This window comes from Phaethon aethereus (assembly GCF_964289735.1).
Source record: "Phaethon aethereus genome assembly, chromosome: 6".
Taxonomy (NCBI): Eukaryota; Metazoa; Chordata; class Aves; order Phaethontiformes; family Phaethontidae; genus Phaethon; species Phaethon aethereus.
In genome coordinates, this window is record NC_138580.1 from 676,031 (window position 1) to 693,545 (window position 17,515).

The 17,515-nt window shown below is 38.1% G+C and overlaps 1 protein-coding gene across 1 annotated transcript in view; it reads left to right on the forward strand.

Annotated features, from left to right (window-relative positions):
- CCDC148 (coiled-coil domain containing 148) overlaps positions 1–17,515 on the forward strand; it is a gene marked incomplete at both ends in the record, with an annotated part of 62,028 nt that overhangs the window by 12,298 nt on the left and 32,215 nt on the right. Inside the window, 6 exons of the mRNA XM_082001159.1 lie at positions 10–92; positions 258–421; positions 683–778; positions 870–1,051; positions 8,819–8,957; positions 11,066–11,272. Of these exons, the coding sequence (XP_081857285.1) occupies positions 10–92; positions 258–421; positions 683–778; positions 870–1,051; positions 8,819–8,957; positions 11,066–11,272 (871 nt within the window). The remainder of the gene's footprint in view (positions 1–9; positions 93–257; positions 422–682; positions 779–869; positions 1,052–8,818; positions 8,958–11,065; positions 11,273–17,515) is intronic.

A 17,515-nucleotide genomic window follows, 5' to 3' on the forward strand; every position in this document is an offset into this window, starting at 1 on the left:
ACCTTCCAGGCAAAAAACAGAAATGGAAATAAAAACTTTTCTTGACGAAGAAAGCCATAAGCACAGCTTCTTTTTGGATATGAGGAACTTGGGTAAGAATTTTTTATTCATTTCTTGATTATTTCTTATAGGCAAAATTATCTTGATTATTTGTTTGAGTTTTTAAATCCCTGTCTTGACAGATTTAGATTTAGAAAGCACAGTGCTGTGTAATATTTTGTGTGTTTGAGAAAGTTTTATGTTTCGTTTGGATATAGAGCATAAATTATCAAAGGAGCGTGATACATACCAAACAAATACTGTAGTTCCTATCTGGCAACTAAAAGAGAATTTGAAATTCAGGCTGTCTGAAATGCAGCGTTACCTCTCAGAAGAATCTTGTCTAAAATCTAAGATGAATCCTGTTGAGATGTTACAGCAGGTTGGTATTTTAACTTTATTTTTGCAATTTATTACCACTGTATTTTTGGCATTTTAATTTATTTCTATGTAATACTTTGAGAATATAACTCACATTCAGAGTATCCAGTAACCTCTGTACTTGCCATAGTGTAAATCTGCTTCACTAAAATCTGTAAAAGCATAGCAGTGTAGAACTGGAAATCAGGCTCTTTGTTTTTAAACTAGAGTTTTTATATTATAACAAGATAAAGAAATAACAGTAACATATTTCATGAAATAGATCAAATTTGTGAAGAAGCAACAGAAAGCAATTTTGGAATTCCTTATCCTTGAAAGTCTGACTTTGGAAAGAGAGCTTGAAGGCTATAAAACAAAGGTAAGCTTTTCCTTATAAGTTTAATTAGCAATTTTTTGAGAGAGAAAATACAATGCAGAGTAGTCTGCTGAGTAGCATGTTTCCATCACAGGCATTAGCGCATTCTTTTGAAGAGCAAAATGGACTTTTCCTTGAAGTTCCTTCAGCACTACTGTCTTTGGAATGCCCCTACCCTGATTTGAAGACTTTAGTTATCAATGAATACCGAAAGCTTGCAAGTGGGTACTGGTCTAAGCTTCAAGAGATTGATCAACAGCTAAAAGTTTTAAATAGGTAATGACGTCTGTTTCTGTATTTCTTTTGTTGGGTATAAAATAAATAACTATAATGTATATTGTAATCTGTAGATCCTGTAGTTGCCTTTGCCGTTAGAGTTGATTCTATTTTATGCAGAGCAGAGAATAGTTGATGCACTGCCCAGCTCTCTAGGATTAAGTAGTTGGTAACTGTTTGCACAGCTGAGAGAATTGAGGCAGTCCTTTCAAAAGCTTTCATCTGACATAATAACAGAAATGTTTTGTGGATTAAAGAACCGACAATCTGGTGTGCATCAAATGTCCTCTTCACATGCTTTTGTATGAATAGAAATTATTCTTTCTGTATGGTGATTACACTATCAAATTTATGCCGGAAAAGTACAGTCTTTCTGAGAGAGATCTAGAATGTATTTATCTATAAAGCAGATAAATAGGTCCAATCTTTTCACAAATTTTGGATTGCTGCAGTCATTCCCATCACAAAGAAATGCAGAAAATGTATGTAGCTCTGATTCAGAATAACTGAAAAGGGGAGGGATTTTTCTGTAAGTGAAAAAAATTATGAACATTTATGTTCTTTATATAAACATCTATAAATCTAACATAGCTATATATTAATAGTATAAAGCTTAGCTTTTCTGCTAAGGCTAACTTAAGTCCGGGAGATACTGAGTTGCCGATATTGGAGCAGCCTTGACTTCTTTTTGCCATCTGCTGGTATTTTTCTGGCTTAGAACGGCATCAGGTTTTAAGAAGACTGAGAATAGGAAGGTCAATGGAATTGTTTGAAGCCTGAGCAGAAGAAACTGGGGAGAGCAGGAAAGTCCCTAAGTTTCTTTGGTAAAGCAATCACATGCTGCTTCTAGATCTCCCTCTTTTTCTACATACACCTACAGTGCAGCACTTAAATCTTCAGCCACTGCTGCTGAATTAGTTTGGGGGTGCTGAAACATGTTTAAGATGTTGGATCCCATCAAAAGTGATGTTACAATCTACTTATCGGTACAATTTATACAAAATATATTCTGTAGGTTGTTCTTCCGTCACCTGAAACCTGTATATTATTATTGTAATGTCCTAGCTATTATGACATGATACTTACTAAAAATTGTTCTGATCTTTCCCATATTTAAAGCATTTATTAAGCAGCAAGTGGCAAATTTACAGCAGTTCCTTTGCTGCTGTCTCTGATATTTTGTTGTAGTTGCTCTTATGGAAGAAGTTTTAACAACCTCTATAAGAAAATTTGTAACAAATACTAAATCATTAAGTATGTACAAAGTCTTTCTAGTGGTTTTAATTAAAATTATATTAAAGTTTATGATCAACACAATTTTGGTGAAAATTCATGAATTTAAATACCTCGATCCACACAGCATGTGTGCTACTGAAGAATAGACAAACGTCAATGTAGACAACAGAATCTATGAAAATCTATGACGGTATTTTCATTGATCATATGCCAGGTTGGAATTTATGTCTTAAGCTAGCTAATTTTGCACTGATAGTTAAGTAACATCAAGACTTAAAGCTATAATGCCATATTTGTGAGAGAAAAAAATTCAGTTGTAGGCATAAAAACATATGCAGTGTACTTTGAAGGAATGAAGTTATGATATCTAGGTGAGAAAAAAGAAATGAATGTAGCTGGAAGAACTGCTGGTGGTAGTGGCAGTGGCAGCAGTCTGCTGGTGGACGTATGGGTAGGTTGCATAGGACAACTTGCTCAATTTGCATCAGCATATGCCAGTATTGTTAGCTGGGAATGTATGAAATCATAAATGAACCATCAGCAATTACCTTAGGCATTCTATTTAAAGCTAGATATTGGTCTTTTTTGTTTGCCTTCTGGTCTCCAAATCTTGAAGTATTTCTCATTTATGTTTCTATGATTTTATCCACAACAATGTTAAAACTGTGTTTTCAATAACAATGCAAGACTTTGTTCTTGTAGAATTGCTTACTTCCAAGATCTGGGTTTTATAAAAGACATGACACTTTGTCACTTCTTACATTTATATTGGCTAATTTGCATGAAAATATTTTATGAGTTTGCAAAGATACAGCTTTGTGACTTAAATATTCCATATTTCATCAAACTAACTTTGATCCAACTAACGCAGATAATATTATTAAAAATTGAGTGACAGATTTTTCACCTTGGTGTGTATCCACTGCACTCTGCTGATTAATATAGCCTTAATGAAGCCTTTGCAATTATTGCCGTTGCTCTATACCCAAAGATACCAAACATTCTCCTGCAATACATTTTTTTTCCGCATGTAATTTGAGGAGTTGCTCAGTAGAACAATATGATTATATGATAACACGATAACTTAGGCATTTCATCTGAGGAGTACTTCTCTGCCCTTCTTCCTCTCTCATCATATGCTTGAATGTACAGTAAAGAAACCTTAAGTTAATATTAGTCTTCTGACATTATACATCTCCTTGTTTAACTATTCAGACTGCCAGAAAATTTGGAAAATGTGCATAGAATTTCCAAAGAAGAAAAATCAGAAGAAGATAATATTCTGGTCTGCTATGTTCTTTGTATGCTTTGCAGTCCTACTATAATGCACATTACAGTGTTTATTGCTTTTAGAAACTGAAGAAGAATTTGGGGTTTTTTCAAGCATAATACAGGATTATAATCTAAATTCACTTCTTTTACTGCTGCTAGAACACCAATTTTTGTGTTTGGGAAATACCCGCAAACGGTGGACTTGGAACTGATGTGTGTTTTATAGCTGATGGTTCTCTAAGCACTATTAATATTTTTGCCACAATTTCCAAGGATGTCTCAATTATTTAAATAACTGAAGGATGAGTGGAGTATTGCATATTCAGCCCTGTATCCTCCGCAGAATCCTGTCGAATGAATGGCATAGTAGGACAAAGTCAAGTAAATTTAGTTCCTCTTTTCAGGCCTATTACCGGGATGTTTCTGGTACAACAATCGGCAATGACATAATAGTCAGGGAGGTTAACATCTCACTTGGTGGTATTGTTGCAGGCTGTGTGCCTGCAGATTCAACAAGACAGCACTGCACCAAGTCTGCATGGCTGTTGCAAAGGATATCTGGGGATTATAGGGTGGAGAGGGTAGCTTCCCTTCCGAGTTGTTTATATTCTTTAGAATGTGTAAAGCCAGGGATTAATGCTGGGTAAATCTGTTTCAAAAGAAGCAGCTGCCTCAGGGTTGTTGAATACAAGACAATTGTTGTGTTTCAGTTCTGAAACAAAATAAAGATTGTACTGTTTTCTAGTAGAATGACACATACAAGAAAAGGAAGCACTACATTTAAAATTTGGGTCATGCATTCAGCCTTGGGAAAGTTTGTCAACATCTTGACTCTGAAGAAGCCTGATATTAGCTTAAATATGAATGTGAAATTCGTTGGCACTTTTCAAACTCATTTTAGATGATATCTTCCTTCCTGAAATTTTACGAAAGTTTAAGTAAAGTGACATCTTGAATTCAGTCAGACAGGGTATTTTGAAATTCTGCATGCGTTTGTTGGTTACGAATACACTGGGCTGGATCATGCTGCCTTTTTTTCTTTTTCTTTTCTTTTCTTTTCTTTGCTATTTGTCTATGAACAGCTGACAAAACCGCTGACAGCACAGCTGACATTTTGGCATGGCTGACAAACCAAAGCATTGGCAGTTAGTTTGTCCCTATGTACAATAAACTACTTGTAGCTCTAGCTATAGCTGATTACTCCCCGGAGTATCTTCCACAAAACTTAATTTCTCCATCTTGTTCTGGAGTAGCGTAAAGAGTCATTGTTCGCTAGCTGTTAGAGGAGTATACAAGTTGGAGGGAACCTTGAGACATGTGTGAGAGACGGGAGCCAGAAATTGATGCAGCAGCTGGTGCCTCCGCCCTTGAGTGCTGGGGGCAGCGGTCATCACCAGACTGCCCTTCGGACCACAGAATCTGTGGTTTTCCCTGCTCTCAAGTTCAGCGTATAATGTTTCCTGGCCAAGATGTATCTTAGTCTGCCTTACTCTTCTTGTCAACAGAGGACCTGTATTTGTTCACAAACCTGTATGGTCAGAAATATCTAAGTTAGATTGTTAGAAAAGAGAATCGTAGCTCTTAGAATTGTCTCATTACTGTCACTAAAACGACGTGTTAAAACGGCACCATACCGAGGTGTATCCGGACTCACAGAAGAGGATTACTGATTTCTTTCAGAAATTACAAGAGGTAGTTCAAAATCCAACTCATAAACTAGTAAACACTCCTTTAGGGTGGCTGGTACTCTCTCTGAGTAAAGGCTAGCAGGGTTTTATGGTGGTTCTTCTAATAAATAAATAAAATATTGGGGCTGGAAAGACAAGAATGCTAGGTGTTATCTTAAGGAAAAAAATAGCTTTGAACTCACTTAGTTCAGCATCAGTAGGATCAGTTGCAGTGAAAGAGATTTAAATCGTAGCAAAGAATAATTAATTTGTTCATTAAAGTTATTCTTCAGAAGTCTATACCTCAGAATGTCAAGTTATGACACAGATTCTAAAATTAATAAATGAACTGGTTTCATAGGAAAGCTCCCTCTAGAGAAAAGGGAGGAGTTAAAATCATGAATTTCTGAGGATCCGTTGCAAGACGTTTTTCTTAGAGGCAGTAAATGTTGCAGAAATAGCGCATCTTCCAATAGCACCTCGGTGTCAAAGCTCAGGGCCTCTTGTCTTTGGCAAACTGTATCTGCTGTTCAAGTCCTGCCGCTTGAAGGTTATAAAATATTACAGCAACCTCTCCCTGTTTGAAGGCTTCCTTAGCCCCATTTCACTTTCTGGGGTACTAGTCCTTCGTTAGACCTAGCATATGAAAAACCCTCAACTCAGACATCTATATTCACTCTCTGTCATGGGAAACTTAAGCAATCGCCTATAAAGAAACACTTTCATTGCTGTTCTGCTTTTGCTGATGTAATTTCACTTTTTATGTTGTCTCCGACATTTGCTTGGTAGTTGTCAGTCACTGCAAATAAACTTTTTACAGGAGCTAATTTTTTCTCTTCCGTGTTTTGAAGTGACCTCCATTTCTTCTCATGATGACTGGATTTAATAGCAAACAGCTGAGTCCTAGAACTAGTTTGTCAGATATTTCACATAGTTTACAAGAAAAGAGAGCAAAATTGGTGGTAAGTGTGAGTAATATACATCAAGCTCATATAAACTTGTAGAGGGAAAGCTGTCTCCTTCCACAACTTTATTAATTTTAGCCTACTAATGAGTCTCCAAGTCAGGATTGTTACTATAGTATTCCTAGTCCTAAATCTGTATCTGCATAAGTAGTCGGGAGCTTTTCTGTATGAGATTGCCTCTGCTGTACTGTAATACATCCCCACACAGCAAGTGTTCAAAGGCTTGAGTAAATGGGGAGGTCCATGGGCTGCAAGGTAAGGTGTGACTTCGTGATGCTTTACGTACCCTGCTCGCCGCCTCTGGGCGTGCTAACTGTGACTTGGCTGCTTGGCGTTCTTTTCATGGCAAGTCAGGTTGCTGTTGAACTCTGTTTTTTCCCAGCTATGTTTCGTGAATTATTCCAGAGCTGTCAACAAATGCAGATTGTGAACCTTTCTCTTGCGTGGAAAAGCAAAGCCTAAAGCGTCGGTGTATGCTCTTTGTCCTGGGATGTGATGCTGCTACTTGCGGACACTTCAGTCTTTTTTCAAAGTTAATTTTCTATCTGTTGCTTTCATTTTACTCCATTGATAAACAGATAAGCTACTCAAAAGCATTCCCACAGAGGCCCAGCAAACAGTTAGTGCTTCATGTTTTCCCACAGAAAACCCTTTCCTGACTGGAATCTCTCTCTATGCAATACAGACATTATTACTGCAGAGCGCTCTGTTTTGATGTGCTTGTAGCACTAACAGCCATAATAATGTTATTGGAGTTTACTGAGGAAGTAGGATGTGATTTCTCCTTACCTGGCCATCTTCATTGTGATGCTGTCTGCATAAAAGGGCAAGAGTAACTTTTAACATTTATTCAAAGAAAAACAAAATACAGAAAAAGTACACATAGAGTGCAAGAAATAAGGTGTTGATTACTAGGTCTTAGTAATTGTAATGTTTCCTCATATTTGGTTTTCACTGAGTTGCCACTATTCTGATCCTGGAATAACGATTTTGTGCTGAAAATGTTGTAGTAAGCTAAGAATCATTTTTATTTCATGAAAGTCAGAGGATGAAGAGTTGAAGCAGTGAGGAAGGAACCTCTGATCACTAGCTGTCTCCAGAAAGATGGGTGAAGGTTAAATCCCTCTTAAAAATCCCTCTCAAGACCATAAGGGTTAAAAAAAAAAAAAGCCCATTATTCTGCCTGAAGAAAACTGTAAAATAAGTGCCTTTAGGTAGGTGAAGATAAGTGGACCTCTGTCCAAATTTGTGCCAACTTCACACCAAAGCATGCCACAGCAGAAAGTGCCAGTAGAGAGGAAAAAAGGTGAAATGCTTGTCATCAAGAGATTGGATTCCCTTGCCTGACAGGATATTACTTCGAAAATGGTTTGTTGAAATGGGATATTGTGTCTTCGCATTCTTGATACGTCTGTAGGTGAAGCTTTCCATTTCTTAAAACTGGCAGATCTAGGGATATTTTCTTGTTTCTTCCTTCAGTGTCCCAGAATGTCATATAATGGTGATAATACACTGTGGTTTACAGTACCAGAGTGGTTTTGTACCACTGTTTTTTAAGGAAAAATTGTGTTAAACTGGATTACACAGAAATTTTTTTAATGCTTGTGTTCACTGTTCTCTCTTCAGAGATAATGCTAGATCGTATCGTAACATCGAGCTTAATATTAATTACAGATAAGCATCTCACAAAAAATCCTCTTTTTTAAATACTTACATATTTTTGTTGCGTAAGGATAAAGTTGTACTAACGTTTCACTGAAGGCAGTGCTATTGAACACTGAGACACCACTGCTGGCTCAGGAAGCCCGAGAGCTGCAAACAGTTTGGGGCTGCAGGAATTTGGTGGGGGTAGAGTCATATGATTGCAGCCTTTTAATTTTCCCTGGGCTTTTAGTCACTTGTGAAAGCAGGTCACTGGGATAGAGAGACCTTTTGGTCTGACTCGGTGTAGCTGCTCGTACGTTACTGCTGACAATAGAAGCCCGACATTAATCCCTTTGAGGCCGAGAGTTCAGACTGAGGGTAAAATCTAATCTACCAAATCCAAATCTGTGGTACTCTGTTTTATGTTCCTTCTTGCTACTCTAATTTTCCAAAATACTTGAATGCAGACTGATTACTATACCTCCTATTTTAAAAAATCATGAATCTTATGCCTTGCTGATGAGTTTATGGCTGTCAGAAGTTTGTTTTTAAACTAGCTCCTCATTTAGCTACACACAGGTATTACCACTTCATTCATTTCGTTTTGATCATTTCTTTAGTGTTCACTGGTAGAGGCTGATCATCTGCTTCCTTTTCCACACTGTATTTTTGGTGTGGCGTGACTATTAATTAATGTAATGTATTCGCGACACCCAGTATCATTCCCCGGTAAAAAGCCACGTTAGAAAAGGAACAACGTACTCGATGATGGCACGATAAAAGGCTCCGTTAGAAGAGCCGTATAGGTTTGCTTCATTTCATTAAAGTAAATCTAAATTTCTCAGCTCTGCTTCAACCCCCGGTTTACAGGTTGAGGATTGTGAGCCCACTGAAAGGTTAGGCCTTTAAAAATAAACCAGAACCAACCTCCTCCTTTTCAAAGGTTAAGTTACACTGATGCCAATTGTTTTGCATTTCTACAGGGACACTGAATGGAAGGAAGAAGATCAGTGGGTTTTTCAGACTGTTATTAATCAGTATCCGAGTGATCTTCAGAGGAGGAGGACTTTGTACCTCGATGTGCTGCAGAGATACCTTCCTCACAAATCTAGGCATGATCTGGTCAGTTTTGTTTTAAACAAATTAATACAATTTAGATTAATTATATAAATTCTGACATAAATCGGGTAGTGAACGTTTGTATTAAAGAATGTTTAGCGAAGGTTTTTTGTTTTAAAATTTCTTAATCATAAATTTTATTCTGCACAGTGAAGAAGGGATGCCCCTGTCTTCAAAATGCATGAACTTGAAAACCTATCACTTCTTCAAAATAAGCGCTGTGGAGATTTTATAGTTCCACATACTTTTACAGCCAAATTCACAACAGTAGTTTGTTAGCCTTGCTTTTGCTGTACGATTTTACAGTTATGTCATGCTATTTTGCCTCTCTTGCTATTTTAATTTTTTATGAGGATGTATAGCATTGTCGCACTGTCTAGGAACAGTTATTTTAATTGGTCTGTGGCACGTATATAGCTGGAAGAGTGGAAAGCTATCTCCTGCTCTGAAGGAGAGGCTATTTTTATATGCATAATGCCTTTCAAATTGATTGCTGATTCCTTTTACACTCCACAGTGAATAAGCACATAGCAGCTAATAGAGGAATGCATTTCAAGGCCAGAACACTTCAGGATGTCATAAGTAAAGTAGGAGTCTTTTTTTATCTCAGCATGTATTTTTAGACCATCTACTTCCCTGTGTTTGAGGGGTGCCAAGTGCACAGGAGTGACAGTGAAGTGATACTGGTAATTAGCACACTTTTGCCAAAAGTAAAGTTCTTGCGGAATTCAGAACTTTTGCCTGTGAGACCTGGGCTAAATAATTATGTGCTTTGTACAATGTAGGTATATTTTAAGCATAGCCATTATTAACGGGTCTCCCTAATCCTTTGAAGGTTCACATAAAATTTAAAAATCATAATTCTGCATTGAATTTCTATCTGTTAGTATCTATGTTAGCGCAACAAATACAGAAATGCTAAAACAGGGCTAAGAATCTATTCTTAAAACATTTGTGTTACATTAGAATACTAACCTTAGAGCCTTCTATGCCTTCTTCCCTCTGAAGAAGAATGGATCAGCGGGCAAGCACTGAGCGCTGGATCCAGTAGCAGCTCATCACAGAGGTCTGTTTTTAGAAGAGCAGCCTCTCCATCCCGTTTCTTGCTTATAAGTGTCGTAGCTGTAGGTGCTTGCTAGCAAGGCCCCCCCAGTTAGCGGCAGTGGCAGTGTGAACGGACGCGGTGGCCTACGCGCGTTTGCCCAAAGAGAAGCCGCAGAGGTAGTGGTACCACCTCCTTCAGCTGTGAGCTGACAGCAGTATGTGTGAGGAGTCAGCATCCCCCTGCCCCCGCCAAAAGCCTGGACATTAGCATCAGGAATGGTCCCCTTGACACTTGTGAGCAGACAGCCACTTCTAGAATCTCCTTCATCCCTGTCACTTGTATTTTTGGGGATGTAAGACAGGTCCAAGACTCTACTGCCTCAATCTGTGCAGCCTTACCTGTTACCACTTCTGTCAGAGTCTTGAAGCTTGAATGTCCTCCGGAACCTCACTGAATAAGGCCAGAGAAGGTGTATTATAGGTGTAACTGTTTCTGTTAGGTGGTGAAATTGGTGGTGGCAGTGTGCTGCCTGGCGAGATAAAAATCCATTTCCAAATTTCCTGTTAGGAAAGAAAACGTGACGCTAATTCTCATCTGTACTGTGTTTGTACAATTGCCTTCATTGGTGTTCTGCTTCTCTGTAGATCATAATTTGCTACAAAGCTTCTCATCTTGCTAAAAGTGCTCAATATCCCTGAAGGCGTATTGAAAGGACCTACTTGCATTTTATGTACCCAAGGGCAGGAAGGAACCGTTGCATCTAATTTATTCATATTGCAAAAACGTAGTTCAGGAAAGAACAGTGGGACATCAGGATATTGAAGTGCCATGTGGTACGGGCAAACAGGGAAGGGCTGGAGTGGCATCACTGCTTACCAACACTGGGAAACTGCAGCGTACCTGGCACCTGACAGAATACTTTTGGGCCTTAAGTTATGGATTCCATAGGAATATCGGTGATACAATAATTAAATCAATTCTATTCAAGGTTTGCAAAAATGTCTAGAATTATTTTCTTTTCTAATGCATAGTTTTTAAACCTTTCTGAAATGCTTTACTTTTTTAGGTTGTTCATGAGAAAGCTTGGAGTCGTTACCATTTCCTTGGGAATCAGCGCAGAGTCTTGATATTAAATTGGTCTCAAGCTAGGAAAGCCTTTTTACTTAAGGCAGCAACGACAGTTGCTGAAGCCTCTGCTGCTCATGAGACAGAAGTAGTGTTGGCTAATAACAGGCAAAAGCAACAGGAGATTTGTGCTGCTCTGAAAGCAAAGGTAGGTTCAGTTATAAATCTACCACATGCAAATCTGTTTTTTACTGGTAAATTCAAAATGAAGTTACAGTGTTTCAGTGAAGAAAAACTAACTGAAGCTAGTTGTCGTAATCCTGTTTTTACTGGCCTGATTGAATTGGTTTTGTGCAGTTAGGGAAAAAAAGCAGACTATAATCTGTTGACAGAGGTTGCTGTGTTTGTGAAGCTTGACTTGCAAATGGTTTTGAAGACTCTCTGTTTCATTACCAGTAAGGATCCCTGTTAGTGTTTCAACCAGCTCTTGAACTTAGTTTGTCTTCTTTTTGATGAAGATTTCGATTACCTAGCACACTTTAGGCCTTGCCATGAGTTTCATACGGTGGGTGTAATCTCTGTATAAACTGTGATCACATTTACTTTGATGGTTTTTGAGCACCGTCAAAGAGTTTGAACTGTGTTTCAGTATTGGAAGAACAAGATTTGTTCTGCAGTTTACAATATGAGAGACTGTAAGCAAGCTACAGGAGTAAAGCTTGGCAGCATATTCCTTCGGTACCTTTGTAACATTGGCAAATCACAAAATATTTGTGTTTCTGTTTCTTCCTTCACAAAGTGGGATTGGTATCTGTACTGTCTGAGGCTTTGTTCATAATTGCTTTTAAAACTAGAATCCTTAGAAGCAGAAGCGAAACGTTCCATTCATCATCACTACCACCAATTTTTTAGATTAATGCTGTTTTCAGAGGAGTAATGAATATCTGTCTTCCCTTCTGTTTATTTCTAAGCATGCTTTCTAAGACCTGAAAAAACTAGAACTTGTTTGCCCTTGTTTTGAAGGTTTCACAATATTCTGAAAGGTGATTTACTGTGTTAAGAGGTGAAAAAAGATAAAAATATCTGGTGTTTTTTTGGTAAGACAACTGAATAAAATGGGAGGAGCCTGGACACGAGGAAAGTGTTGTTATGTTGATGCCTAAGGCGTTTGTAAGGGGAATCACGTTTCTGGGCGTGAAAGGCATGTTAAGATTTGTTTAAACTGCTCTCTCTGATTTTTCCACTTGCACAGAAATTATCATCTGAAAGCATACGTGGTGTATTATTCTCACTTTACTAACCTCTCTTCAATCTCTGTTGAAGCCTTACTTTTCAGCAAAATACTAAACACTTGATTTTGGTTTTCTACACGTAGAAAAACACAGTAAAACCTGTAATGTGATTAAGATTTTTGATGTTGATGCTGATTTTTCACTATAGTAACAATACAAAAAAACCTTCTGTTCCTGGATCCATCTGTCATAGGAGGGTTTGCATCTAAACACTTCAGGGTTAGAAACCGTCTGGGCTTGACTAAGTGGGGAGTACCCATTTTAACTCCTGTGGCAGGCTTCCCTGGAGGCAAGTGGAGTAAGGAGCAGCTCTCCAGAGCTGGGGGGGTGTTTAATGTAGGACTCCCTTTCTGGAACTGCTGTGTGTCTCTTATCTGCACAGTTAAAGGTGGAAGAGCCATTTATTCCAGAACTGTGAATTTTTTCTTTTTTTTTTTTTTTTCTTCCCCACAAAAAGTAACGAACAAGCATCTCCACAACATTCTCACGGATGCATTGAACGTTGTCTGGAAGTTTTTCGGGTTTTGACCTCCTGTTTCCAGTAGCCTGGAACTGTTTGAAACATAAACCTATTAGGCCTGTGCTTTTCAAGAGTTGCTTTCAAAGGTGGCTTTGTTAAAATGTTGAACGTTTTGAACAGAAACAATTCACCTGTTTCCCAGAAAAGAGAAATGAAAAAGGTACCTTTTTTTCATTAGAAGGATATCATTGTGACCTTGTTTTGATCAGGAGTACAGCTGAAAGGGCTAGAGGGCGGAAGTTGAAATTGGGGAAGGAGCTAGCTGTTTTTCAAAGCAATTATTCTGAATGTATCCATGGGTTTTGTTTGGATTCAACAGGTATATGCATTTGAAAACTCATACTTTACCCAGTTATAGTTCATTTTACAGACTTGTCTTTCTACATTTCTGAAGTGTGCAACTACAGAATGTCATCCTGCAGAAAGCGGCTGCGGGCAGCTATCAGGTGAAGAGTCTGCCTAGTGACTAACTCAGTCTAGTGAGTTAATTTACACTGATAAAAACCCATCCTGACAGGATGGATGAGATGGGGTACAAAGTGAATCTGTCTCAAGGGAATGAGTGTAGAGCTGGAAATCAGGGATTAGGGCTGTTCTCCCACTTTTTCTTTTTGGCCATTAATTGACTTAGTGTTTTGCATTTCAGTAAGTTTGGCGTGAGGCAATCTTACTCATATCACTGCCACAGGGAAAATGTAGTTGCTATAATGATTTAGTTGCATAGTAAACTCTAGGTATGCTTGTGAAAAGTTTGCATCTTGAATGTGAGAGTTATAGATCTCCTTCATTACACCACCAGGTTTCAGAGAACGTCATAGCATTTATATACCTATTTACATCAGCTGTAAAATGAAGTTAGGACACACGCACTGTAAGATATGTAAGCCGTTCCAGAAATGCAAAGGATTGTTAGATCCATTTTGCAGACAGAATATGCAGAAATACATTAAAATCAAAATGGATTGTTTAAGCAGCTGTTAATGATAGAGTGGGAGAAGACTAGACTGAATACGACACCTTTCATTTAACTTCCAGTCAGTAAGCCATTTAGCCTGGTTTACTTCCTTCGTTTAAAAGGGATATCTTTCTGTACATTTCTATGCTGCTTTGAGTTTGTGGCATTTTTCACAAGAGTTTTTCATTCTCTGTCTGTGAAAATCACTTTGCTCCTAATTACAGTACAGATTGAGCAACGCAAAAGAGAAAGAAAATTTTCATGTGTGACAGGCTATGCGTTTTTTTTGTTGCTGGAATAGCCACATGGTATCACCTAGTTTTTAAATAGTTCTTTTCATCTGTCAACAGCAAACCAAAAGCATAGCAAACAGACTGAAGAACACGTTATTTTAAAGCTGTTTTAAATGCCCTAGAAGCAACTATGCCATCAGTGAAGACTTTAAGCCTTGTGTCTGACAAGAGGTGATAACAATTAACAAGAAAAGCGGCAGAGAAGTTAAATTAATGCTTATAGCAGTTTTCACTCGGGGAAAGGATTTCCAAATTCTTATTCCACGTTCTATCTCACAGAAGAGCAATGTGTGTCCTTAACAGAAATCAGAGTCTCTAAGGAGGAGTTTTGCAAAAACTCAAGAAGCTCAGGTAAAATAAATCACAAGGGCCACATGGTAGTTGTCTGAATGAAGTGTGGAATGGATAATGCTAGTGAGGATATACAGTACGTTCTTAAAGAGGAAGTGGTTCTGGTACATATCCGTAACACCCCTCTTTGCTGTGGGAAAACAAACAAAACAAAATCATGGGGGGGTTACACTTTCAATGAGTGATCAAGAATCACTCATATTTGATATGCTTTATACTGTGTGGATTTAAGCACTCTCAGGGTTCTGTAGCAGATGCTGTGTAAAAAATTTCTCTGTGTAAAATTCTGCTTTCTATAAACAATATAGAGAAGCAAATTCTTCTGTGTCACAAGGTAGTTAAGTAATGAAGTGAGAGCACGATCTTTTAAGAGGGTCAGTAGGGTGCTGCTTCACAGCTGGTGTTTGAAGGATTGAAGTACTTGCTGCAATAAATTTAAAAATTCAGTCAAGGTATCTGCATGCATTTGAAATGTTATTTTTCTATTGAATTTATCCTAAAATATTTATAATCCAGTCCTTTCTATCTTCATATGAAACAATTTTGAAAGGACACTTTCAAAGGGAAGGTCTACAACAGTAGACAAAAAGACAGCTGAATCTCCTGTGTGTGATGCATAGGGTGGGCTGCTTCTTCCTTAGCATAAAGCTATGTGCCTGCCTTTTAAATCTTTTCTCTTTCTCTTTTTGTGTTCCAGGATTAATCCCCATTCCAGTGCTAAAATCTCTTGCAACACATTGTGAATTTTTGGAGAGCAACTCTTGCATTCCTTATCCTGGCAGAAACTAAGATAAATTAATTTCAAAGGGAAATGAATTAGGTGGAATTAACTGGGATATTACAAATCATATAAAGCATGTTGCAGATGGCCTTCCTTCTCCCTTCCTGTATAATGAGAAGAAAGGATGTGTCAGTAAACTCAGGGGAAAAAAATCGTATCTCCGTATTCAGCGTATAGTCAAGGCACTAATTTGAATGATTTGACTGCCATAGGAGATCAACATTGAAATACTAAAACTGAATGTAAAAAAAGAAAGTCTGGATAGATATCAAATCTAGTACTTTGACTGTTATCTGATCATTTTGCAGGAAACCTTTTAAAAAATAAGTACTTAAATAGTGGGATATTTAAAAGAAGAGTTTTCTTTTTCAGAAGCATTGTCTATTCACTGCTGCGGTGACCCCTTCTTGTTAGGTATGAGAAATACGAGGAAGCTTTAAAAACCTAAATTCTAATTACAGTTAATCATCCAGGAAGTACATGGTGAACTTGAGTTGTAGGATGCTATAGTATTTCTCCAAAGTGGATGTGAGCAAACAACTCAGATTTTAAAATTCAGCAAAGATGAGCCAACTTTGACTCAGTAATATGTTTTTAATCCAGAGCTAAAAAAATCTGGATTTATTAATTTGAGGTCAGCACAGCATTGATGAATTGCATGGCTTTTGGGTCAGATAAAGCTCATATGCAGTAAGCTTGAAGCACATGCAGAGATTGCCTCTGCAAATTTCCCTTGCTTTTCTTCACCCCTCCTTTTCCCCGCCCTGTTTTCCTATACCACATCTATCATATGGTGTTGTTACCGTTGAATCTATCAACCTCTCTGTTGAAATAGTCTCACGTAATATTTGTTTGAAGACATAGCAGATTTAAGGGGTTGCCAGCCCAAATGTTTTTTATTACCTCATGGTGCAGTTCACAGGCCTTTGTCATGGTGATGCAAGCGTAAGGCCACAATAACAAGGCAGAAGTGTTCCCGTAACTTCTCTCTCTTTCAGTACACACACACCAGAAGTAGTTGATAAACCAATTTATGAAGTGTAAAAAGCAGACATTCTCTATGTTTTAAGCTACAAATGAAAAAAATAATTGATCTTTTTGCTAAAAAGTCATTAGCAGAATACAAAAATAGATAGCCAGATGCTCGTTATGTTAACCAGATCCTTAAACTGTATTTCAGAGGGGTTTAGTTAAATACTAATCTGAGAGAAATAGAAGTTCAGACTTGAGCTATTGCCTGTCTCATAAACTGTGTTTGAAGTATAATTTATAAGCGCACATTCTTTCTACTTCCAGTGATTATGTTGTTCGTTGCACACAACACAGGGCAAGGTTGATGGCTGTGCGAGGCACCGCGCAGGCGATGAACGTAACTATCGAGCTGCCAGCTGAGCCGTAGCAGTGGACGCCCTGCGCTATGCCAGTTGCCTGGGGAGTGTATTAATTTAAACTGCCATCATGGTTTGCTCCTGCATTGTAATTCGAATTTATGCTACAATGAGATATACAAATTGGAGAAACACTTCCTTCGCTATTTGACCGTAACAGATTTGGGAAGGACTAGGAGCACACACAGAGCCACACATGCCGGTGACGCTGTGCGGGGCAGTTTGTTAAACTGTGGTAACTCCAGTATGTGTGCTTCTTTTTATTCTTCTGAGGACACTATCGCAACCGCATACTTAATAGTTAATCTTAGGTACTGGGCATAAATTGCAGACTTTTGGTAGCAGGGGGCTGCCAGGGTGTCCTGCATGGGAAGAGACTATGGACTGACTTGGCAGCTCTGAGGTCCATTTAAACAACCCGTTGCACCCCAAAACTTCAACCAAGCAAAGCAGCACATAGTACCTCAGCCTGAGACGTGTCTTGCTCATTTACCTGGCTGCTAGGTTCATCAAAGCTTGTAGGATCTTATGTATGTTTGAGACATACACTTATCTGTCAAATTGAGTTGAAATTGTCCAATGACCCCAAAAATTACTTGAGGGTGGATAGCTGGACAAACAGACAGCTCACGCCAACCTTATTTTCTTAGGAGAATTATCTTCCTTCTTCAGCTAGGAAAGTGGCACCTTTGGCAAACAAAATAATTTGCATTAAAACAATTTTGCAAAAGTAGTAAAGGATCAAAGAAGCTCTTCATACAACTGCAGAAGGAACTAGAAGAGATAGTACTGTATATAAAAGGACAGAAAATTTAGCTAAGTGGTTGTAAGTAGAAATGTGGCTTAAGGTTGTGCACGTGAATGTTTAAGC